The sequence below is a fragment of the Anolis carolinensis genome, chromosome 2 (genome assembly GCF_035594765.1).
Source record: "Anolis carolinensis isolate JA03-04 chromosome 2, rAnoCar3.1.pri, whole genome shotgun sequence".
Lineage (NCBI taxonomy): Eukaryota > Metazoa > Chordata > Lepidosauria > Squamata > Dactyloidae > Anolis > Anolis carolinensis.
The window spans coordinates 138,186,514-138,212,625 of record NC_085842.1 but is presented as its reverse complement, the minus strand read 5'-3'; the positions used below and the strand labels follow the sequence as shown (position 1 = coordinate 138,212,625).

The window sequence follows — 26,112 nt, the reverse complement described above, 5'->3', positions numbered from 1 at the left end:
TATAGTGTTCCAGAATGTGCCATCTCTACAAAGCATATAAATTAATATTATTTACAATTTGACTTTTATATCATTCATTATTCTTTTAGCAGTTTTACATAACACAGTCTTCCATGCAGGATGTTAAACCCTTGTAAGCTGAATCCTGCAGAGCCTTAGAAACCTTGATCATTGGAAGTTATATTTTGCAGTCCTTTTGGTTTTCAGAAGTAATGGCTGCATACATTATGATGGAGTATCTCACCTATATTTTAAAGAAAGGTGAACTACTAAAAATACTGGATGTTCATTTGTACAGTCTTATGATAAACACACCCTTATAAAGTTTTAGAAGAAATAAAAGTGTACTAGTACATGAGGTTTAAGGCGCATATGTACTATATACATGCAGATACAAGTTAGGGCACATTTAGGGATCAAAATAAATGTTGTTGACCCATGGATAAGTTGAAGGTAAAAGTTATGGGAATGTAACAAACATTTTTTTCATTTCCTTTAAAAAGCGCATAAAGGGAACATACCTAAGATGAGCTAAAGTGAAGGTGAGGATCTATTTGTTTGATTGATAGTGGACATGCCACATTCTTTGGGCTCCTGCACATTGCTGCTGAATCTCTTTCTGGTCAGAAAAAAGGGAAGGGGGGAGGGAGGGCTGCCTTCCTTTCTCTAGTTTGGGTGAAGCAGTGGGTAATGGATGGGAGTAATGTTGCTAATTCACACCAAGATAGTCTTCTTAGCTCTGCCTCTTGTCACTGCCTTTTGTGCTAGGCCACTACTCTTAACATTGGGCCATGCATATCCCAGGTTTTTTCAAGTCAATTTTTGTCCATATTTTTTGGACATTATTTTATTATTTTATTCTAGTTGTCGGATATCCCTTGTAACCGATTAGTCTACATATATTAATTACCTTTGGGGGTACATATCCTATGCTAAAACATATACAAGATAAGTAGTAACACCAGGTGATTATTTCACTGAGTTCCTGTTGGTTGCAGGTTTGAGAGTCTATTCTAGGTAGGTTGATGGCTTCATAATTCAGAACCTTTACAATAAAAATCATATTGTGTGCAGTGAAAGCTTTGAAAGTCTGGCATTGAACAATTGAAGATTTTTTACGAACTGCAGTTAATAAAACACCACAGCCAACAATGTATTGTTTAGGCACGCTGTATCAATTCTACTGTTCCCAGACGGGAGCTGTGATTTTTAATCGACATACACATTTTCTCTTTTTGTGTTTGAAGCCAGAAAGTAATTAAGTAGCTGGAAGCTTGCCAGATTCCATATACAGTTTGTCCCCAATATTGCATCCTGTGCTGGCATGCTAAATGTGTGTGTTTATATGTGTGTGTAGCATTTCTCTTTAAAGATGGGGAGAGTAAGATGGAAACATGAAGGAGGCAGGAATGTATTTGCATGCAGCCAATCAGCAATATGTGGCTGTTCTCTTGGCTGACTTTCAAAAACCAGAAGAAAAGCAGCCACTGTGCTAATTGTAGCAAGGTCCCGAAGTGAAAATGTTTGTGACAGTTGAAAGAATTTAAAGAGGAAGGAAGATCGGTTTAGTGTCAGCTGCAATTAGATAATCAAAGCTTTAAACTCCTCATCTGTTGATACCTTAGCCAGAGTGAGGGGGGCTGTGTGCTTCGGGCGGTGGGGGCCAGAGGGTGGAGGAGCCTCCCTGCGTGGAAAGGGCATTTCCAAAGCCAGCCCAGCCAAGGCCCGAGCGAGCTTGTAGGTTGCCTGGGCACACACTTGCACTGAGCAATTTTCTTGGCAGCTCTACAGAATGAGGCTCACTCTGTACACAGCCGACATATTGAAGCTGAGAACCCAGGCGAACCTAGATGCAGGAGAGGAGACAGCTCTGCACACAATGTAGTGTCTCCTAGAATGGTTGGGCAGCACCTTTCCTCAGGTATTTCATTCCTCCATGGCCACTTTCAAAGAGCAAGCCGGGGGAAAAAGTGTGTGTGGGGGGGGGGGGACAAATAGCATCTGCTTCTGTTAAATCGGTTTATTACATAATGTTCAGAGGCAGCAGCCGTACAGCGTCCTAAGCTTTTGGCTGCATTTCAGGTTTGATAAAATGGCGTCTTCAGAGAAGGAGCTGCTTGCTAAAGATATGCTGTGCTGGGCAGAAAAATGAAGTTATTATTTGTCATTATCTACTGCTGTTTGGTTTGGGAGTGTTAGTATTTCATGAAGTACTCTTTAATAATGAAGAATGTTCTCTTTTATGTTGCTCAGCTCTTTTTCTGAATGTATTAAGGGCTCTCACATCAGAGGCAGCAGACTTCGTTGCATATCGTCATGTAGAAAATTAAAAGAGTAATAGGCTTTTCCACTCATGTTACCTAATGTTGGTTTGTAACAGTAAATAAACCTATTTTATTTAGTGTTTTCATCTCTCACATTTACATATGCCTTTCTGGCAGTGCCTGAGAGTCTTAAGTATTTATGTAGTGTTCTTGTTAGAAAGAACTTATCATACAGATCTCCCCTTAAATAATGTTGTGGTGAGGAAATTAAAGCGCGTAAATAATATTTCAGTATGTGAGCATGGCAGAACTCCTAAAGAACTCAAATAGCAGACAGAGAGTGTTAATTGTTTGGAGAATTGCTTAAATCTTGACTTGATTTGTACAAAAGGTAAGAATTCATAGAAGATCCAACTTAATTTGTTTTAGTTTCTAGGGAGAAACGAATCTGTTGATCAAGTTTTTTTAAGTCCCAAATAATATGTGACAAGAACAGAATATGGGCTTTATGTTTAATAATCATCAGTACAAAATGTGTGTGCTTTGTATTATTAGCTGCCATCATCTTTATTTTAAAAACTTTACAATTCCTATATTTTATGGATGAAGAGGTTTCTGTTCTGGTCTTTTCATATGTTTTGCTTTCTAGCCCAAGAACCATATCTTTTGCATATAGTGTTTAAAAAAACATATAGAATTAAGTGCTAACCCTCTATCTTTTATGTTAGAACAAGAGTCTAAAATGTTGGACACCACACATATCTTCAAAATTGTAAAGTAAAGCAAACAGTGAAAATATGTTTTTTAAATATGTTTTCATTTAAATTGGAATTAATGAATCTTTAATATTTGAAACTCTGATTTTGGAACTCAGTAATGAGGTTCTCTCTCTTTCCAAGTGCAATAAAGCAGAACAACTGTATTTGACAAGATAACTATAATGCTTTTCTTATCTTTAATCATCTGTGCTGTATCAACAATTTCCCTGCAGTAGTTTGCATTTCCTACAGTATCTATTAGCAATATTCGTGGCACCTAATAAAAGAATATAGCATAGAATATAGTTGTTTTATAGAACTTAGATTTTATTTCATTTTTGAATAAGGTTGTGCTGCAACCCCAGTTTTACTGAAAGTTGATTCCCACCCCCTCAAGGCATCACTTTATGGATCATAAAAGAGACAGTATCTTGGACTATAAAACATAGAAATTAAACCGTCAGTGCAACTGATGGAGCTGGAGTGTTGGATAGCAAACTAATTTGCACCCTGTTTAATTTTTCAGACCTTGGCCACAGCGGATTGGGAGACCATTATGAGAATACTCACTGGGGACAGCCGCCCACTTTTCGAAGTGAAGCCAATTGCAGCTGGGATAAAGTGATAATAGACAGGACTGACAAGGAAGCGTGGCCTTCCATTACAGGAACTGAGACTGAGTCTGCCTCAGAATGTACAACAGACACTGACTCTGCCTCCAACTGTGGCTCAGAGAACAGTAGCATGGCTACAGGGAGTGCCCAAGGCAACTTCACTGGACATACAAAGAAACCCAATGGCAATAATGGCACCAATGGAGCACTCATCCAAAGCACTTCTAACCAGAGTGCCCTTGGAGCTGGTGGAGCAAATGGGAATGGAAATGCAGCCAGAGTGTGGGGTGTTGCCACAGGTTCCAACTCTGGCTTAGCTCATTGTTCTGCCAGTAGTGGGGATGTAAAGATGGACAATATGATTGGAGATGGTAGAAGTCAGAATTGCTGGGGTGCTTCCAACTCAAATGCTGGCATTAATCTTAACCTTAACCCCAATGCCAATCCAGCTGCCTGGCCTGTACTCGGACATGAAGGAACTGTGGGAGCAGGCAACTCTTCCAGTATTTGTAGTCCAGTCAGTGCCATAGGTCAGAATATGGGCAACCAGAATGGGAACCCAACAGGCACCTTAGGTGCTTGGGGAAACTTGTTGCCGCAGGAGAGCACAGAACCACAAACGTCCACTTCTCAGAATGTGTCTTTCAGCGTACAACCTCAGAACCTTAACACTGATGGACCAAATAACGCTAACCCCATGAACTCTTCACCAAACCCTATCAATGCAATGCAGACAAATGGACTGCCGAACTGGGGCATGGCTGTTGGCATGGGGGCCATCATCCCGCCCCACCTGCAAAGCCTTCCTGGTGCTAATGGGACATCAGTTTCTCAAGTCAGTGGGGGAAGTGGTGAAGGAATGGGCAATTCAGTGTGGGGGATATCCCCAAGTAATCCTGCCACAGGAAACAGCAATTCTGGGTTCAGTCAGGGGAATGGAGACACTGTGAACTCAGCATTAAGTGCTAAACAAAATGGATCCAGCAGTGCTGTACAAAAGGAAGGAAATGGAACAAGTGCATGGGATTCAGGACCTCCTACAGGTCCTGGGGTCTTAGCATGGGGTAGGGGCAGTGGCAACAATGGTGTTGGTAATATGCATTCTGGTGCTTGGGGCCACCCAAGTCGCAGCACCAGTAATGGTGTTAATGGTGAATGGAGCAAGCCCACAAACCAGCATTCCAATAATGACATCAATGGGAAAGGATCAACAGGGTGGGATAGCTCTAGTGTTACCAGCCAGAATCCTGCCATGCAGCAGGGCAATGAACAAATAAACTCTTGGGCCAAAGCTGCAGCAACTGGCAACACAGGTAGTGAAGGAAGTAATGATAGCAATGGGAGTCAGAGTGAAGGCAGCATTGGGAGGGAAGGAGCTGGAGAGGGCCGAAGAAGAGACAAGGGCATGATAGACCAAGGACAAATCCAGTTGCCAAGGAATGATCTCGACCCAAGAGTTCTGTCCAACACTGGATGGGGACAGACTCCTGTAAAACAAAACATTGCCTGGGAATTTGAAGAATCTCCAAGGTCCGAGCGAAAGAACGACAATGGAACTGAGGCCTGGGGTTGTGCAGCTACTCAGCCTTCAAACTTGGGGTGCAAGAATGATGGGTCCATCATGAACAGTACAAATACCTCTTCAGTATCTGGGTGGGTTAGCTCTCCACCTGCAACAGTTCCAACCAATACAGGTTGGGGCGACAACAGTAACAAAGCGCCAAATGGCCCTGGGGGATGGGGAGAGCCGACAAATTCTACTGCTGTCAATAATGCTGCTGCTGCTGCCAAAAGTGGCCACACTTGGAGTGGGACCACAAATCAGGAGGACAAGTCACCTACTTGGGGTGAACCTCAGAAACCCAAATCTCAAAACTGGGGAGATGGACAGAAATCAAATCCAGGCTGGACTTCAGGGGGTGGAGATTGGGTTGATTCCTCATCTGTCCCTGGACACTTGGGAGATGGGAAAAAGAATGGCTCTGGATGGGATGCTGACAACAGATCAGGGTCTGGTTGGAATGAAACTACACGTTCTGGGACCAGTGGATGGGGAAATGGCACAAACAGCAAGGCTAATACAGGTACAAGTTGGGGAGAATCGTTAAAACCTGGTCCTCAACAAAATTGGGCTTCTAAATCCCAGGAGAACAATATGAGCAATTGGGGAGGAGCTGCTTCTGTTAAACAGACTGGATCAGGATGGGTTGGAGGACCAGTGGCAGCCAAACAGAAAGATAGTAGTGATGCTACGGGATGGGAAGAGCCCTCTCCACCATCCATTCGGCGCAAGATGGAGATTGATGATGGTACCTCAGCTTGGGGTGACCCCAATTACAATAACAACAAGACTGTAAATATGTGGGATAGAAATAATCCTGTAATCCAGAGCAGTACCACAACCACCACCACTTCCGCAACCATTATCAACGCAAACATGGCTGAACCTCAGCCTCCGCACCAGTCAAGTGCCCAGTCAAACCGGTCCCCACTGCTTGGTCCAGGTATGGTACAAGTTTTGTTTCTTTACATATATGCTACATTTTGGAAATAATGTTTTAATAAGGCTTGACTAAGAAATACTTGTTTCTGTTTATCATTTTAAAATGTATCTTTATATTTTATATGAATGGGGTATAAAATAGCACCCAGAATTTTATTTTCTATCCATTATTAAAGATCCAAAAGAAGTGTAAAGAAATATCAGATTATTACATTATTTTGGTAATTGGATGGAAACACCAAATATTGTTTTAGATGAGACTGTTTTAACCAGATGTGTTTAAGGCCATATACTGACAGTTCTATAATATAATAGCTTTTGTGTAATCTGAACACAATTATGAATTCATTAACCATTCACAGAACAGTTCCAAAAACTATTATATTCATAATATGACCTTATTTTAATTAACTTGCTTAACTGTTTTGTTGCTTGTCCTTTATCCAGTCTTTGAAGTCCATTCTCATATATTATGCAACTATTTCTGTAACATTGACTGTCCTGCCAAATACATATTCCTACAGTTGTGGTTATTACACATTTGGCTTCTTGATAATTTGATCATTATTGATACAAAGAGATTTTTGTGTTGAAAAATGGAAAAGTACATGTTTCATTTCTGATTGAAAAAGTAGTTACCTGTGATTAGTGTTATCACACAACAGTGAAGTATTTTAAAATATCCATTTGAGGGGGATGTTTTATGGTAATGAAATAATTTTTTCAATAATCATCTTTGGACTTAGCTATTTCTCATATTTGGTCTCTACAAGAAAAAAGCAAGCATAGTGAAACCTGTCTGTTAATTCAATAGAACCACAGTTGGCCTTCCACATTTGCAGGTTTGACTTTTTGCGAATTTGATTTGAATATTTTGGATTTCATTAAATTGTTCTCTGGGATCTCCATTTGTGCAATTCTGTGGGTCAGCTTTCAGAAGTTTTAAATTTTTGTAAATGTCCTGCCTTCCCAACCCAAGCAAATGTGGAAGACTGACTATACGTTTTTAATCAATTTTTTTTTAATTGTTAATATTTACCAAAAAAATTGCAAGGTATTTCTTACCTTGTAAATAGGAATTCATATCTTTAAAGTTTCTACATTCTGAGAATTTTGTACTAATCCTCCATATAGATTAAATTTGGGAAGAAGGATTTTGAATTTGTATTTGTACATCTTTGTGAAACACCCAATATAGTAACATTAAATACAAATATTCAATCCTTCATTGGAAGTAGTGTAACTAGGGGAACAGTTAAACGATTCAGCCCATGTTAAGTATCATGGGATCTACATGCTTGCCTAAGTAGAGAGGATCAGTTGTGCAAGTCTATCCTGATATGCCCCAAGCACGGTTAGCAGCAGTAGTGTGGCAATGCAGACAATCTGCGAGGTAGCTCCAGTAGGCAAGAAGAGTGTTAGATCAAGGAAATAGCCATGGCCTGATGTGCTCTTTCCTCCTGATGTGCTGCTTGAGTTAGAGGTCCCAATCTTCTTGATGGAAGAGCATTCCTTCTTTGTGTTGGTAAGACACCTCCATATATATCTGAGAAAGTGTTACTGGCTCCAGTGCTTTAGCAGCCAACATTTAAACAGCATAACGGAAGAACAACACAAAAACCTCATCTCCACAAGACAGAATCTCTTGTTTTTCTCTGCAACCACGTGTCAGCCCCAGGCCTTTTAAATTGGGGAAATCAAATTGCTGTTTTAGAATAAATCTTAGAGTCCATCTTATTTACATGGGCTAAATAAGTCATTGTAGGGGTGAATAAACTCCCTGATGTCCATATGACACATGGAGTCCATTCACCTTAACATCTTGTATCGCGTTTTTAAAAGTCATGGGACACTCTGAAGCTCCAGAGCTCCCTCACACTTTTTGGCCATATGAACAGTTGGGCCACTTCCTCTTTAGAAGTTACTGAGGCTGTTTACATAGCCGCCTTGCTTTCCCTGAATTCAGTCTAGAATCATTGAATCATAAAGTTGGAAGAGACCACATGGGCCATCTAGTCCAACCCCCTGCCATGCACATTCAAAGTACTCCTACAGAGTACCCAGCCTCTGTTTAAAAGCCTTCAAAGAAGGAGCCTCCACTGCACTCTGAGGCAGACAATTAACAGGTCTTACAATCAGAAAGTTCTTCCTAATTTTCAGGTGGAATCTCCTTTCCTGTAATTTGACCCCATTTTTCCGAGTCCTGATTTCCAGGGCAGCAGAAAACAAGCATGTTCTCTTCTCCTTATGACACCCTTTTACTTATAAAGAAATCTTGAAGAAAAGAGAAGGTCAGTACGAGCTAAAACTCATGAGATTAAAGAATTTTGCGAAAATACATCAATAGACAAATAGACAACTAAAAGAATATTTCAGGAAAGACAAAGAAGCTGGTTTTATGGACAAAGATATCTTCATGGACAGGATACTGATATCAGAAAAGGAAGGAATTACAAAAATCTACAAGAAATTGTTGGAATGGAATAATGAAACAGAACTGATTAAAGAATGCATGATCAAATGGGCTGCAAATATTGGAAGGTCTATAAAAATAGAAGAGTGGGAAGATATTTGGACTAGGATTTTAAAACAAATGTATGCATACGATTTAAAAGAAAATTGGATTAAAATGATATACCGTTGGTATCAGGGCCGTAGCCAGAAAAAAATTTCGGGAGGGGTTTTGAAAATTTCGGGGGGGGGGGGGGTTGAACCCCTAGCACACACCTCTCCCCGCTACAAACCTGTCAATATCTGCTTAATGTTTTGCGACTCATAGACTTAGCATGGGGATTTGGTTAACCAGTTAAAATTCATGAGTAAACCAGGTTTTTTTTATAACCTGAAAAATTTCGGGGGGGGGGTTGAACCCCTAAAACCGCCCCCACGCTACAGGCCTGGTTGGTATATCACCCCAGAAAAATTAGGAAAATATTATAAGGGAGTGCAAACCAAATGTTGGAAATGTGGACTCCAAGAAGGCACATTTTTTCATATGTGGTGGCAGTGTAAAAAACCAAAGATTATTGAAAAGGAATACATAAAGAACTCCAAAAAAAATGAAATTAGATTTTGAAATTTTGCCAGAAACCTATTTGCTGGGAATAACAAATAACAAATTAGAACAAAACCAAGAATCCCTTCTAAACTAATTAATCACTGTGGCAAGAATAGTCTTCGCAAGAAATTGGAGACTGAAAGAAATTCCAACAATACAACAATGGGAAGTTAAGATATTAGAAATAAGAAATATGGACAAATTAACGACATTGCTATAAGGACGTCAGACCTCAACAAGAAGAGGAACCGATTGGGGCCTAGTGAGAGACTACTTTGTTCAAAAGAACAAGAAAATGATAATTTAGAAAGAATTGGTTTTTTTACTTCGTTTTTAATTGATTTTTAACAAAGAAGTATCATCCGAATTTGTAAAAAGAAGAGGAGAAGCAAGAAGAGATAAAGAGAGAAAAACCAAATGGAAGAAACACAAACACGAAGAAGATTGGAAGTCACATAGTGGGACTCTTAACAGAGTCCTATCACCCCCTCCCTATAACATGTTTCCCTATCTTTTTTCCACGCCCCCTCCCCCCACCCCCTGATTTCCCACACTCTTTACCCCTTTCCCTTTCCCCTCTTTTTTACAATGTACAAGAAAAACTCTAATAAAATTTTAATTTGAAAAATGACATCCTTTCATATATCATGTCTCCTCTCAACCTTCTCTTTTGGAGGCTAAACATGCCCAGTCTTTTAAGATGATCCTCATAGGGCATAGTCTCCAAATCTTCAGTCACTTTAGTTGAACTGGGTTGTGTGGATGCCATCTAGCCACAGCCATGCAGACTTCAGTGGTGTTGATCCAGAGTAATTGAAATAGGCTCACTACATTTCTGTACTGCAGTGCTTGCAAAAAGACCTTAATACATTATCTTGGGAGTGTATGAAACCCCTTTAATACCTTACTTTTCTGGATTCAAATCTTGTCTTGAGTTTAACGAAATGCACATGTTCAGGGTTGTTCTTTAATCACTAGGGCTTTAAGATATTTATAGAGTTGTTTCATATTTTCAGTTATTAGAAATGCCCACTTCTTATTTAAATATTTTTCTAACTAGTTGTCAGCTTTAGATTTTTTCTTCCTTTGATCTCTTGAGAACTTTATAAACTATGGGTGTCTTAACACATGTTATTGTTTTCACATAATTGCAACTAATTTCCTAGGGCATGAACTCCATTGTGAGCAATAATTTACATAATATTATGTGGCTCAGTACACAATGTATTTAACCAAATGACTTATACCTTAAAGATTGGAGGTGATTAATCATTATTACTGAATTTAAAGAAGACCCAGGGAAGTTAGTCCCTCTTTTTTAAAACTTAATAAATGAATATGTGCTATAGTGGAAAGTGCAGTTTTCTGGCTGAGGTTAAATACACTGTTACAAAACCAGGGAGCTCTTTAAATTATGCATTTGAACTTTCTTTATAATGTGCCAATATGCGCATCAATATGTGAACACAAAATGAAAATACAGAAGCCCTTCAGCCCATTTTCTCCATAGTGGAGGTCACCAGTCTGAGACTTAGCTGGATATTACAAATCACTATGTGATATTTAGATTCTTTATCCCCCTCGCTTATAACCTTAGAAATCTCTTTGGTTAAATCTATCATCAATTTTCCTTTCCACCTAAGACATCTCCATTTTGATGGGAATAATAATTCTCCAAATGCAGATGTCTGATGGGAGAAAACAATTTGAACATTAGTTGGGTTGGAATTACTTTATTTTTGAGAGCCAGCATGTTATAGTGTCTTGAGCGTTGGATTCGGACTCTTGAGCCTAGTGTTTCAATCCCTGTTTAGCATTAGACCACTGACTGGATGGTCCTGAGCAAACCACACCTCCTCAGCCTCAGAGGAAAGCAGTTGCAAACTCCCTCTGAATAAATCTTGCCAAGAACATAGTAGATTTGAAGGTACATAATAACAACAACAAAAATAACATTCTGTTCCTCTACTCCTTGTCTTCTGCTGCATCTTTCATCTTTCCGTTGATTTTTTTTCTAAACCCTGTTGTCCTCTCTATTTTATTTATTTATTTATTTATTTACTTTGTTTATACCCCACCCTTCTCACCTCGAAGGGGACTCAGAGCAGCCTTACAAACAATGGCAAAAACTCAGTGCTGTATCATGCACATAACAATGAAATCTATCTATATAAAGGTAAAGGTTTTCCCCTGACATTAAGTCCAGTCGTGACCGATTCTGAGGGTTGGTGCTCATTTCCATTTCTAAGCTGAAGAGCCGCCGTTGTCTGTAGACACCTCCAAGGTCATGTGGCTGGCATGACTGCATGGAGCGCTGTTACCTTCCCACCGGAGCGATACCTATTGATCTACTCACATTTGCATGTTTTCAAACTGCTAGGTTGGCAGGAGCTGGGGCTAACAGCGGGCGCTCATTCCGCTCCCAGGATTTGAACCTGGCACCTTTTGGTCTGCAAGTTTAGTAGCTCAGCGCTTTAACTTACTGTGCCACTATACATATATATATATATATATATATAAATTAATGTGTGTTTTTCTCATGGAGTAAACAACAAAACCACTGAACCAAATCACACCAAATTTGGCCACAAAAACATAGTCATCACATCTATGTCTTTCAATTTAAAAAAACTAGAAAAATAAAGTCCAAATTACAGAGGAAGTGGAAGAGCCGTTCTCCCCATGGCTGCGAGTCAGGAAGGTAGGCCCCGCCCCATTTAGGCCTCGCTGACTTCGTGTCCTAGCAACCCCCTCAGCCACAATGGCTAAGGGTTTACTTAGGCCTCTTCCACACTGTCTATAACAGGGGTCCTCAAACTTTTAAAGCAGAGGGCCGGTCCACAATCCTTCAGACTGTGGAGGGGCCAAATTATCATTTGGAAAAGAAAACGAACAAACTCCTATGCACACTGCACATGTCTTATTTGTAGTGCAAAACAACAACAACAATGGAAGAACAATACAATATTTAAAAATGAAAACAGTTGTAACCAACATAAACCTATCAGGATTTCAATGGGAAGTGTGGGCCTACTTCTAGCCAATGAGATAGTCAAGTTAATTAGGATTGTTGTTGTTGTGTGCCTTCAAGTCATTTCAGACTTTGGCCGAGCCTAAGTCTAAAATTATTTATTTATTCATTTACTACATTTATTTATTACATTTATATCCTGCCCTTCTCACCCCGAAGGGGACTCAGAGCAGCTGTATGTACATACAATATATTATATTATTAGCATAGCACAATATTAGCATTATATATTACTATATTGAACTATACCATTATACTGTAATATTATATGTAATATATATCATATAATTAATATTATTCTATGGTATTATTAATATTACATTGTATAACATTATAATATTTTATAAATATTATATATATAATATATATTATTTAAAATGATATAAAAATATATTATAAAACTGAGGGCGGGGGCCAGGTAAATGACCTTGGAGGGCCGCATCCGGCCCCCGGGCCTTAGTTTGGGGACCCCTGGTCTATAAAATACAGATTATCTGATTTGAACTGGATTATATGGCAGTGTAGATTCAAGGCCCTTCCACACAGCTATATATCCCAGAATGCCAAGGCACATAATCCACAGTATCTGCTTTGAACTGGTATATCTTGAGATCACACTGCCATATAATCCAGTTCAATGTGGATGTTATACAGTTGTGTAGAAGGGGCTCACATAATTCAGTTCAAAGCAAATAATACAAGATTATAAATATAATATATAAAATTACTGTGGTATAATAAAACAAAACAATATAATCTCTAAAATCAGGACAGTAAATAAAGAACAACACTCTGAAAACAGGGGAATTCCAGACAGGAAACAATCAGGGCCAGCTAATATCTCCCAACAAAGTATTCCCCCAAGGAGGAATCAGCCAGGCTTTGAAACTACAAGGCCATTCAATGCTAATTGCCCTTTTTCTCTGCGCACCCTCCACCTCAGAGTCATCATTATTACTATTCTTATTCTCCTTATTGTTGTTGTTATTGGGTTGTTGTGTACCATGAACATGAATAGAACCAGGCACCCAGCATTACAAAACTCTACAACTAGGATAGTAAATAAAGAACAACACTCTGAAAACAGGAGAATTCCAGACAGGAAACAATAAGGGCCAGCTAGCACTTCCCAACAAACTATTCCCAGGGAGGAATCAGCCAGACCTTGAAACTACAAGGCCATTCATTGCTAATTGTCCTCTTTCTCTGCACACCTTCCATCTCAGGGTCATTATTATTATTATTATTATTATTATTATTATTATTATTATTATTATTATTATTGGTTTGCTGTGAATCATGAAAATGAATAAAACCAGGCACCCAACATTACAAAACTCTGCAACAGTAAATAAAGAACAACACTCAGAAAACAGGGAAATACCAGACAAGAAACAATCAGGGCCAGCTAACTCATCCCAACAAAGGATTCCCCCAGGAAGGAAACAACCAGGCTTTGAAGCTGCAAGGCCATTCAGTGCTAATCAGGGTGACTAATTACAACATTCATACTTGCTTCCACAAACAAAAAAACCCACTTAGGACTATGCCACAGCAACGCATGACCGGGCACAGCTAGTACATATTAATCATAGAATCATAGAATCATAGAATAGTAGAGTTGGAAGAGACCACATGGGCCATCTAGTCCAACCCCCTGCTAAGAAGCAGGAAATCGCATTCAAAGCACCCCCGACAGATGGCCATCCAGCCTCTGCTTAAAAGCCTCCAAGGAAGGAGCCTCCACCACGGCCCCGGGGAGAGAGTTCCACTGTCGAACAGCTCTCACAGTGAGGAAGTTCTTCCTGATGTTCAGGTGGAATCTCCTTTCCTGTAGTTTGAAGCCATTGTTCCGTGTCCTAGTCTGCAGGGCAGCAGCAAACAAGCTTGCTCCCTATTCCCTATGACTTCCCTTCACATATTTGTACATGGCTATCATGTCTCCTCTCAGCCTTCTCTTCTGCAGGCTAAACATGCCCAGCTCTTTAAGCCGCTCCTCATAGGGCTTGTTCTCCAGACCCTTAATCATTTTAGTCGCCCTCCTCTGGACGCTTTCCAGCTTGTCAACATCTCCCTTCAACTGTGGTGCCCAAAATTGGACACAGTATTCCAGGTGTGGTCTGACCAAGGCAGAATAGAGGGGGAGCATAACTTCCCTGGATCTAGACGCTATTCCCCTATTGATGCAGGCCAGAATCCCATTGGCTTTTTTAGCAGCCGCATCACATTGTTGGCTCATGTTTAACTTGTTGTCCGCGAGGACTCCAAGGTCTTTTTCGCACACACTGCTGTCAAGCCAGGCGTCCCCCATTCTGTATCTTTGATTTCCATTTTTTCTGGCGAAGTGAAGTATCTTGCATTTGTCCCTGTTGAACTTCATTTTGTTAGTTTTGGCCCATCTCTCTAGTCTGTCAAGATCGTTTTGAATTCTGCTCCTGTCTTCTGGAGTGTTAGCTATCCCTCCCAGTTTTGTGTCGTCTGCAAACTTGATGATCGTGCCTTCTAACCCTTCGTCTAAGTCGTTAATAAAGATGTTGAACAGAACCGGGCCCAGGACGGAGCCCTGCGGCACTCCACTTGTCACTTCTTTCCATGATGAAGACGACGCATTGGTGAGCACCCTTTGGGTTCGTTCGCTTAGCCAATTACAGATCCACCTAACCGTAGTTTTGTCTAGCCCACATTTTACTAGTTTGTTTGCCAGAAGGTCGTGGGGGACTTTGTCGAAGGCCTTACTGAAATCCAGGTACGCTACATCCACAGCATTCCCTGTATCGACCCAACTCGTAACTCTATCGAAAAAAGAGATCAGATTAGTCTGGCATGACTTGTTTTTGGTAAATCCGTGTTGACTATTAGCAATGACCGCATTTGTTTCTAAGTGTTCGCAGACCACTTCCTTAATGATCTTTTCCAGAATTTTGCCTGGTATTGATGTGAGGCTGACCGGACGGTAATTGTTTGGGTCGTTCTTTTTTCCCTTCTTGAAGATAGGGACCACATTCGCCCTCCTCCAATCTGCTGGGACTTCTCCCGTTCTCCAAGAACTCTCGAAGATAATTGCCAGTGGTTCTGAAATAACTTCCGCTAGTTCCTTCAGTACTCTTGGGTGTAGCTGATCTGGCCCTGGGGATTTGAATTCGTTTAGAGAGCCCAAGTGTTCCTGGACAACTTGTTTCCCTATTTGGGGTTGGATTTCCCCCAATCCTTCGTCCATTCCGTGTTGCTGAGGTTGAAGATGGCTTTCTTTTTCTGAGAAGACCGAGGCAAAGAAGGCATTAAGTAGTTCTGCCTTTTCCCTGTCCCCTGTCGCCATCACCCCATCTTCTCCTTGCAATGGCCCTATCGCCTCCTTTTTCTTCCTTTTTCTACCAACGTAAGCAAAAAAGCCTTTTTTGTTGTTTTTTATGTCCCTGGCAAGCCTGAGCTCATTTTGCGCTTTAGCCTTGCAAACCTTTTCCCTACAGGTGTTGGCTATACGTTTGAATTCTTCTTTGGTGATTTCTCCCCTTTTCCACTTCTTGTGCATGTCACTTTTGAGCTTTAGCTCAGTTAGAAGTTCTTTGGACATCCATTCTGGCTTCTTTGCACTTGTCTTATTTTTCTTCTTTGTTGGCACTGTTTGCATTTGCGCCTTGAGTATTTCACTTTTGAAAAACTCCCATCCATCCTTCACTCCCTTGTTTTTTAATATCGGCATCCATGGAATGCCGCTCAGTAATTCCTTCATTTTTTGGAAGTCAGCTCTCTTAAAGTCCAGAATGCGTGTTTGACTTGTCTTAGTTTCAGCATTCCTTTGTATTGCAAACTGCAGGCGCACATGGTCACTTGCCCCTAAGGATCCAACCACTTCAACTGTATTGATCAGGTCTTCCACATTTGTTAAGATTAGATCAAGAGTTGCTGATCCCCTTGTTGCCTCTTCTACCTTCTGGACCATAAAATTATCTGCAAGGCAAGTGAGGAATTTGTTGGACTTTGTACTCTTGGCTGAGTTTGTTTTCCAGCAGATATCGGGATAATTGAAATCGCCCATGACTACTATATCTCTTCTTTGTGCCTGTTTGGTCAGCTGTTGACAGAAGGCTTCATCAAGTCCTTCATCCTGACTCGGAGGTCTGTAGTAGACACCCACAACAAGATCTTTTTGAGTCCCGGTTCCCTTGATTCTTATCCAGATGCTTTCAAGCTGGTTTCCCGGATTACAGTCTTGCATTTCTTCTGCAACGTAACTGTTTTTGACATATAAAGCTACTCCCCCTCCTCTCCCCTTTGTTCTATTTCTGTGAAAGAGGTTATAGCCCTCAATGGTTAAATTCCAGTGATGGGAGTCATCCCACCAGGTTTCAGTGATGCCTATGACATCGTATGTGTGGTGCTGTGCTAGGAGTTGGAGTTCGTCTTGCTTATTTCCCATGCTCTGAGCATTAGTGTAAAGACATGTAAGCCCCTGTGACCTCCCCTCGAACTGTTTATTTGGGATTATTGTGCTCTCTGTTCTTGGTCCTTGCTGTGTTTGTGCAGCCCTCCGTTTAGCCTTTCGGCGGTTCCCTGTGGTCGTGGGTAATATAGTGTTCGCCAGGCTGTTGTTCCCCTCCCCCAGTGGATCTAGTTTAAAGTTGTTCCCCTCCCCCAGTGGATCTAGTTTAAAGTGCGCCTGATGAGGTTTGTGAGTCTGTGTGCAAAAAGATGTTTTCCTACTTGTGTGAGATGCACACTATAATTTTATATTAAATTATAAAACAGTTAAACACATAAACAATTAAAACATGTATAACAGTAAAAACGGTAAAAACAGTAAAACAGATTAAAAACATAAAAAGTGCCTAGTCATATTTTCAAGCTTATTAGTTTCCTCATTGTCATTATCTACTAGGATTCCTTGTTATCTTATTTCCCAAATGCCTGCATACAGAGCCAGGTCTTTAGTTTTTTCCTGAACACCAGGAGGGATGGGATCAGTCTAATGTCACTGGAGAGGGAGTTCCACAGCTGAGGGGCCACCACTGAGAAGACCCTGTCTCTTGTCCCCACCAGTCTCACTTGCAAAGGGGATGGGACCAAGAGCAGGGCCTCCCCCACAGATCTTAAAGCTCTAGTTGGCTCATAAAAGGAGGTGTGTTCGGACAGGTTTAGGAGTAATTTAGGGTCATCTACACTGACCATTTAATGTATTTTCAGACCAGTACTGAAGAAAGTGGTTTTGCTATGGAACTGATTCCATAGGAAATCCTAGAACCTGTATGAGGATCAGAAGGTGATAACACAAACCCCAGACCACCTATGCACATTAAGGGCTTTCTTTCACATGCTTTCATGAAATTTTGTTGTCTATAGATGAGGACTTAGACTGTCCTCATTCTGTAAAAGTTCTAACTAGTTTCTTGCATCATAAATTCTTATAAATTCTACTGCTACTCTGAGCATCATAAAATACCTAAATATGGAATACATTGCCTTCATTTGGACTGATAGAAGAGGAAATCTGCATTTTCATGTCTTTGTCAGGTTTTTCAGGAAGTTATTTTGATTGCATAAGTAAATATCGTGAATGGAAGCATTAAGTCTTTTAAACATTTCAAAGTTAGTCTCAGTAGTTCCCAGAGGAACATTGTAGTTGCATTCCAAAACCTCTTTGGACTTAACACAAAATGCCATTTTAAAAAGAATTTCCGAATCTGTTCAGTGTCAGGGTGTGTTCTGCAGACGCATGATTACCCAAATCAGACTTGCCCTAGCAATCCTTCAGCTCCTGTTGATTGCCTCAGAGTTTAGTGATTGCATTTGTGTTCATGACAGCAGAGAATAAATGCCTTTCAGTAATTACAGAAGTCACATTGTAATAATGTATATACACAGTCACGTTGCATATTATTTGGGAAAAATAATTTACTTCAGAGATTTAGCTTTGATGCAAGTAATAACAAAGAGGTGCAATACTTTCTAGATAGGTTCAACCAATCCAGATTTAATTTGGATGCTTCACATTATACCAGAGATTGTTTGAAACCACAAACAAAGCTGCCAGCTGGTTGTAACTGTTTCTGGTTTCTGCATGGTCATAACACACAAAATGTCTTACCCCTTTTGAACTGTTCAGTAAGGCTGTGAGGTTGGCTCCTCTGTTTTCCAGGCAGACCAGAAGATAGCATTTGCTCGAATCTTTCCAGCTAGTAGTTAAGCAGGGATTTTAACCTTTGGGGAAACTCCTTTGAGCAAGGCACCAGTAAAGAGGAACATGATGTTCAACCTTGAAATACTGCCTACCATAGTATAGTTTATTTTAGAAAGGCCCAGAAGGGATTAAATCAGAAAAAAATAGTTTTTATTAAGATAGGTGTGTACAAGGTTGTTTACAAAGACAGGACAAACTGTCCTGCAGAAAACTTTGTTTCTGTTTGAATGCAAGAATTTAGAGTACAGAAGTTAAATCAAGAGATTTTTTAAAACAAGGTAATAAAGCTAAAAACCTGATTATAAACAAAAAGTTTCAATATTAAAACACCATTAAAATTTTAAATGCATAGAGTCACAAACAAAGACAAGGATTTCTGAATCTTCTTTCTGGAAATCAATTCAAAGTCTGCTTGCATGACTGACTCCTTTTTGCACCATGTGCTTCATGTCCATAGTTCTGAACTGTGTTTTTAAAGTGGTATTAATAGATAATCTAAAAAGTTTATTTTCTGTTTCTTCCAACCATGTTTTATTTTTCCTTTTGGATTCCAGCAGGCTGGGGAGAGATGCCTGCTGTCCATGCAAAGCCTGAAGCTTCATGGGGAGAGCCTACCTCCCCTTCTGCTGCAGTTGATAATGGCACTTCAGCATGGGGGAAGCCTCCCAGCAGTGGTACAGGGTGGGGAGATAATTCTGCTGAGTCCGCAGGGACATATGGAAGAGTGAGCGCACCAGCTGCAGCCCCAGCACTGTGCAAACCAGGTGAGCGTGTTTCAGTTTAGCAGAAATTGAAAGGACAAACCTGAGAAACATGGCCTTTACATATTTACCATCTAAGTTAAAGAAAAACCTGTTCCTGGAACTGATGCCTGTGTCAATGCAGACACAGCCTTTTGTAATAATAAAGAAAAATGTGGAATTATTAAACATTGCAGTTACAGATGAGATGAAGCACCAGAAGTTTGACTGAATTCTTCCATTTGTTCTATAGCTTCTAAATCTTCTATGCAAGAAGGCTGGGGCAGTGGTGGAGATGAAGTAAATCTCAGTACAAGTCAGTGGGAAGACGAAGAAGGAGATATGTGGAATAATACTGCTTCGCAAGAGAGCAATTCCTCTTGTAGCTCCTGGGGGAATGCCCCAAAGAAAGGACTTCAAAAGGTATGACTAAAACACTGCTGGGTTATAAAAAATCAATAAGCTAGGGACCCAAATGATTCAGGTACTGATTTTTATATTGCCAAGTTATTTTATAGAGAATGAAAGTCATTATTTTCAAACACCACTGCAGTAAGATTGATAAGGAGATGGATCTGGTTATTATAGTCAGCACCTGATTTCTGCCCTCTGTTGAAAAGAGGAATGGACTGAGATTCTTTTGTTGTACATTGGTCCTTACCAGCCACTGAACTACTGTACTTCTATACACATTGATAGAAACACTAACACTTCTGAGCATATTGCAGTATTTCAGCAGAGGCATAATAGGCATAATAGAGTTGAATTATAAGCAGTCTTTAAAATGTATCAATTAAAATGATAATAATATTTAAGAGACCACATCCACCCATAAAATTTCTCAGTTGCTACCAAAAGTCAACCTGAATAGTTGGTTTCTTCACTGCCTTAGAACCAAATGTTGTAATATGACCTAGCACTATCTCATAATGGTTTTCATGGATGTCATAAAATCTTCATATAAGGAGACAGGAAACAATAGTTGAGCTCAGGAGACTTTTAAATCCAAATACTTTGTGTAGTCTAACAATTTTTTACTTATGCAATCTTTCTATCAATGGTTAGTCATCCTCTGGATGAAAGGTTTGGATCTCCTAACAGTGTAGCTGATGGGTGCCCTCTACCTTGTTGATGGCATCACCTGAATTTGAGAAGTTATTTGAAGCAGTTTAAAATACTACTGTCTACAACTGCCTGCATAATTATCTTAACACTGATGGAACTGTTTTGATGGACTTTTCTGTGACACTGATAATGATGAAGAAATCATGTGTCTTACTCAGATCTGTAGCACAATTGTTCAGTGTAAAATAGCTTCTTGTGACATTTATAGCACTTGGTGACATAATGGCAAACACTCAATCTGATACCCTCCTTGTGAGATCAAGCTCTGATATTAAAAATATTAAAATAACTTAATCATCTGCTTTCAAGGTGCTATTTCTGTCAAGATGTTTTAGGGACACAGGTCTACATGACTCACTTGTTAAGATGTTGAGTTGTTTTCATTTTATATCTTGGATAATGGCTTTCCATCATACTGCAAGTCATATTACAAATATTTCTTTTATTTGTGATTAACTTAATATGGGGGTGGGGAAAATTTTTGAAGAAGTCTCCCAGTATTGAAAAGGAGCTGATATCGGTATTGAGTATTAATATAATGAAAGAATACAGATCAATCTGTCATGATACATGAGACCAAACTTAAGTGAGTTAGTAATTTATGAACGAGTAATTATAGCTCTTTTGTTAATTGTATAATCTATCAATGTAAATCAGAGGCCCACAACTGATGACAAATTGTGGCCTATCACCTATGTTTAGTATCTTGCTAGAGTTTCATCAACCTCCATTTTTGCAGGCCAAAGACATGTGGAGCCTCCTAATGCACTGCCTTCTAGGGGCAATCTTTGTCATAGACAAAGACATTATATTGCCTCTCAGTCTCCTGCACACATTCATTTCCACTAAAGAAAGTAAAACAGTCTCTGTCCTATAACCATCTCAGATTGAAATGGATCTAAATTATCTCTATCATCCAGAAGACCTTGGAATTATATGCAATTTGCATAAGGACATTTCCTTTTTGCAGAAAGAAAAAAAATATTACAAGTCAAATTCAGCAAGCCAAAAATTTTGCACTCTTTCTTCCGTGGTTGCAAATCAGAAGAGCAAAGAAGAAGCTTATACTTTCAGTTTTGTAGTAATGAGTTCTATGTTCACAAACTATGATATTATCATTATTTTTATGATCTTGGCTTGTTCACATATCACAGTTCTTTGTGCTTGCTCTTAATAGGATTTTTTTGTTATTTTTAAAAAGTGGTTTAAAAGCAGTGCGCTGAGGGGGAGATAAGGGAAAGGAAGTAATGATTTTATAAAATGACTACAATTTGTGCAGATAATACATTATTTTGGATGCATTCATATACTGTATGTTACATATGTGAATGTAAAGCTAACATGTTTATAAGGAACTATTCATGTGGATTTGTATGGTATGCTTCCCAGCTGCAATTGTGGAAAAATGCAAAAAGAACTGTTTGACAGTGGAATAGTCTCCATTGGAGTTTGATGGAGTCTCCATCTTTGGAAGTATTTTAACAAAGTTGTGTGGGTATCTTTCAGTAGTACTGCAGTTGTGTATTCCTGCATGGCAAGAGATTGTACCAATGGCTCTTGCGGTCCTTGAGAAACTCGAAGATTCTCTAAAATGTAAGCCTTCCCCCCATCCCAGCTGCCACTGTCTTGGCCTGAGATGGAGAGAAGAGGAGCCAAACATAGCTTCATCATGCCATGGACCAGAAGCAGATGAAAAGCCATAGAGTATTCATAGATTTTTAGTTATTACAAAGCAGACCAGTGATATGAAACATACTATTCTCCAGTCTACTTCTCCATCACCTCAAAACATAGAGTATTTCTCGACAACCTTTAATGAGACTACCCCCATAAGTTTAAAAGTGACTTTAAAAATCATGTATGGTGCAAAGTGAAGGTACTTTTACTAAGTTATAGTTACAATATTATGTAGAACTTTGTTACTTACATTCATTGCATGCAACTAGCTACTTGTAACTTTCTAATCTCCCTAAGATTGCATTATTAAATGATTTTCCTGTGCTCCTTCTCAGGGCATGAAGACATCTAGTAAGCAAGATGAGGCCTGGATCATGAACCGTCTGATAAAACAACTCACAGACATGGGCTTCCCAGTGAGTAGCACTGCTATTCCAGTATCTTCTGTACATACATACATGAGAAAGAACGATTTTGAACTGTTTTGGTGAGATGTTGAGGGTGAAAGGGGATAGAAGATTTCTCTAATTCCACATAATTTTCTCAAGCCAGATCTGTTCTGTTCCCTGTGACCATGTAGTGTGGGGCCTGAAATCAGTCTGTTAAATTTTCCAATGATTTTACTATCTCTGCTGCTGCTCAGTCGTTTAGTCGTCTCCGACTCTTCGTGACTGCATGGACCAGTCCACGCCAGAGCTCCCTGTCGACCGTCACTGCCCCAGTTCCTTCAAGGGCCTATTATTTTTTATTTTTTAAAAAAATCTGTTGTTAAAGGCTTTCATGGCCGGGATCACAGGGTTGTTGTATGTCTTTCCGGCTGTGTGGCCATGTTCCAGAAGTATTCTCTCCTGACGTTTCGCCCACATCTATGGCAGGCATCCTCAGAGGTTGTGAGGTATGGATAAACTAAGTAAGGAAAGGAAAGAATATATATCTCTGGAGAGTCCAGGGTGTGGCAAGAGTCCTTTGTCACTAGGAGCCAGCATTAATGTTTCAGTTAATCACCCTAATTAGCATTGGAAATGTTTTGTCTCATGCCTGGGGGCATCCTTTGTTCAGTCAATACTTTGAAAAACAGGCCCTAGAAACAGCACCAAAAAAGCTAACTGTTTGGTTCAGATACGTAGATGACACCTTCACAATTTGGAGCCATGGAGAGGAAGAACTCAGCAAGTTCCTGGACCATCTTAACAGCATCCACCCAAACATCCAATTCACCATGGAAAAAGAAAAGGAAGGAAAACTGCCATTTCTAGATGTTCTGGTCATTCGCAAACCCAATCAACAATTGGGCCACACAGTTTACAGAAAACCTACACACACAGATAGATACCTTCATAAAAACTCCAACCATCACCCAAGTCAAAAAAGGAGCACAATCAAAGCCCTGACAGACCGTGCACAAAGAATCTGCGAACCTCACCTCCTCCAAGGTGAACTCAACCACCTAAACTGGGCTCTACAGGCCAATGGATACTCCACCACAGACATCAGAAGAGCTGCAAGGCCAAGAACAAGCCATGAGAGTCAAGACAAAGATCCACCCAGAGGAAAGGTGTTTTTTCCATACATCAAGGGAACCACTGACCGCATAGGCAAACTGATGAAGAAGCACAACCTACAAACTATCTACAGACCCACAAAGAAAATCCAACAAATGCTACGGTCAGCGAAGGACAAGAGGGATCCTCTCTCTTCTGCAGGAGTCTACCGGATACCATGCAGCTGTGGACAAGTATACATAGGGACCACCAAACGCAGCGCCCAAACAAGAGTCAAAGAACATGAAAGGCACTGCAGACTAATTCAACCAGAGAAATCAGCCATAGCAGAGCATTTGATGAACCAGCCGGGACACAGGATATTATTTGAGAACACAAAAATGCTGGACCATTCCAACAACTATCATGTCAGACTACACAGAGAAGCCATTGAAATCCACAAGCATGTGGACAATTTCAACAGAAAGGAAGAAACCATGAAAATGAACAAAATCTGGCTACCAGTATTACAAAACTCCAAAATCAAAAGATGGAGATGGGAACAAAAACTCTGAGGGCTTGACTGAACAAAGGATGCCCCCAGGCATGAGACAAAACATTTCCAATGCTAATTAGGGTGATTAACTGAAACATTAATGCTGGCTCCTAGTGACAAAGGGCTCTTGCCACACCCTGGACTCTCCAGAGATATATATTCTTTCCTTTCCTTACTTAGTTTATCCATACCTCACAACCTCTGAGGATGCCTGCCATAGATGTGGGCGAAACGTCAGGAGAGAATACTTCTGGAACATGGCCACACAGCCCGAAAGACATACAACAACCCTTTAAAAAAATCATTTCTGATTATATTGGTGTAAAATTGTACTGTTTTAATCAGCTGAGTGGTTTGAGCAGAATAAAGTCATTTCTTTGGCTGACAACTCTAGTGATGTTTTCCTCTTTTTTCCAATTGTCAAAAGTATTATTTTTGAAGAATCGCTCTTTCTTATTTCTTATTTCTGCAGAGAGAGCCAGCAGAAGAGGCCTTGAAGAGTAACAGTATGAATCTAGATCAGGCCATGAGTAAGTATTCTGTAACTGAAATAGATACTTGAGAACATTGATCTGTTACGATGAAATCAGCATCATTTGTTCTGATAGCATTTTATTGAAGAGGCAGAGTTATTTATGAATTATCTTCCATGCAGAGTTAATGCTTTAAAAGACAACATGATTTTTAAATTTTGACTTACAAAATGTACTGAAGTCAGCAGGAGTATAGAAAGAACTGTATCAGAAGGAGTATTATTTTATCTTGATTTTGAAAAGTTTCCTTGGTTTTATTTGATATCCTCACGTCTTCTGCTGTTTGCAGGCGCTCTGCTGGAAAAGAAGGTGGAAATGGACAAGCGTGGAATGGGAGTGGCTGACTACAATGGAATGGTCACCAAACCCCTTGGCTGCCGCCCACCACCGATCTCCAAAGAGTCTTCCATGGACCGCCCCACTTTCCTTGACAAGGTAGGTCCAGCATTTTCAGATACAGTAGACTTTACGGAAAGTAGAAAGAAATGCTAAACAATCTGTAGGCCTATCAGAAAAGTTCAAGAGCTTTTCCTTATTGTTCTGTTCCGTTGATTTTCTCTATGATACACGTGTTTGAATCCTTTCTTTGCAGTTGCCCATGGGGGACTTTGAGCACACCACACTCTCTGGCAATGGGAAAGCTCTTTGGAATAAATTTTACAAAGATAACACAATGATAGGGTCACAAGTCAAGATTTACTTGAAATCTTGACTTGTGACCCTGTCATACATAACAACAACTATTTGTAAAATGGGGCATTAAGAGTTTTGTTTCATTCCCTTAAGCACTGGTTTGTTGCAAAATAGACAATTGGCATTAACAGTGTGTCCTTAGGCACTTGATGCTTCTAGCTGTTTTCTTATTTGGAGGGGGGAGCTTTTTGCCAGATATTTTCTGTTACGACTCTTGACACTCTCTTACTATTAACCATGCTAGATAGGATTTGTGGTAGTTATAAATTACAATATCTAGAGAGCAAAATATGCCCACACACATATACACACATATAGGCAGTTTCAGAGTTACAAACATCTGATTTACAGATGACTCTTGGTGAAGAACAGGAGTGAAGTAACAAGAAGTGAGAGAAATCTTTCTCCTGGAAGGGAAATTCACTCTTGAAAGAGTTATGGGGAAAAAGGTGTCTCCACTGAGGCTTTATCACCAATCCTTGTTTCCACATTAAGCCAATTTTTTCAAAATCCAATTATCACAGGGATAGAAAATGAGGTGAAATCCAAACGGGCACAGACAACAAAACAAGCATCACAGGGGTGTTAACCCTTACCTATGCTATCAAAGTTAAACAAAATAGTTTTTGCTGGAGTTATATTTCAAAAGGTACCTGTTTTGACTTACATACAAATTCAACTTAAGAACAAACCTACAGAACCTATCTTGTTCATAACTTGAGGACTCCCTATACTTGTTTATAGGAACTGTTGAGGAATAGTTTTGAGTCATCTGTAGCCATAATTATTCAGCCACAATTGTTAATAATACAATTAAGGATGAGGTTTGTGTTAAATGTAGGGGCCAGTTCCTTCTAAGAAGTAGGGATTAGGTGTTATAATTGATTGTAGAAACCCATTCTGA

At 39.8% G+C, this 26,112-nt stretch overlaps 1 protein-coding gene across 9 annotated transcripts in view; it reads left to right on the top strand.

The window, feature by feature from the left end:
• tnrc6c (trinucleotide repeat containing adaptor 6C) overlaps window positions 1-26,112 on the top strand; it is a 623,926-nt gene that overhangs the window by 552,486 nt on the left and 45,328 nt on the right. For 7 of the 9 annotated variants that reach the window (XM_062970647.1, XM_062970652.1, XM_062970650.1 and 4 more), the window contains 6 exons: window positions 3,549-6,140; window positions 18,958-19,167; window positions 19,397-19,566; window positions 22,281-22,361; window positions 24,455-24,512; window positions 24,805-24,950. In XM_062970647.1, coding sequence (XP_062826717.1) covers window positions 3,549-6,140; window positions 18,958-19,167; window positions 19,397-19,566; window positions 22,281-22,361; window positions 24,455-24,512; window positions 24,805-24,950 — 3,257 coding nt within the window. Of the gene's footprint in view, window positions 1-1,673; window positions 1,922-3,548; window positions 6,141-18,957; window positions 19,168-19,396; window positions 19,567-22,280; window positions 22,362-24,454; window positions 24,513-24,804; window positions 24,951-26,112 lie in introns of those variants that run through there. The other 2 variants (XM_062970653.1, XM_062970646.1) reach the window with 2 other exon arrangements.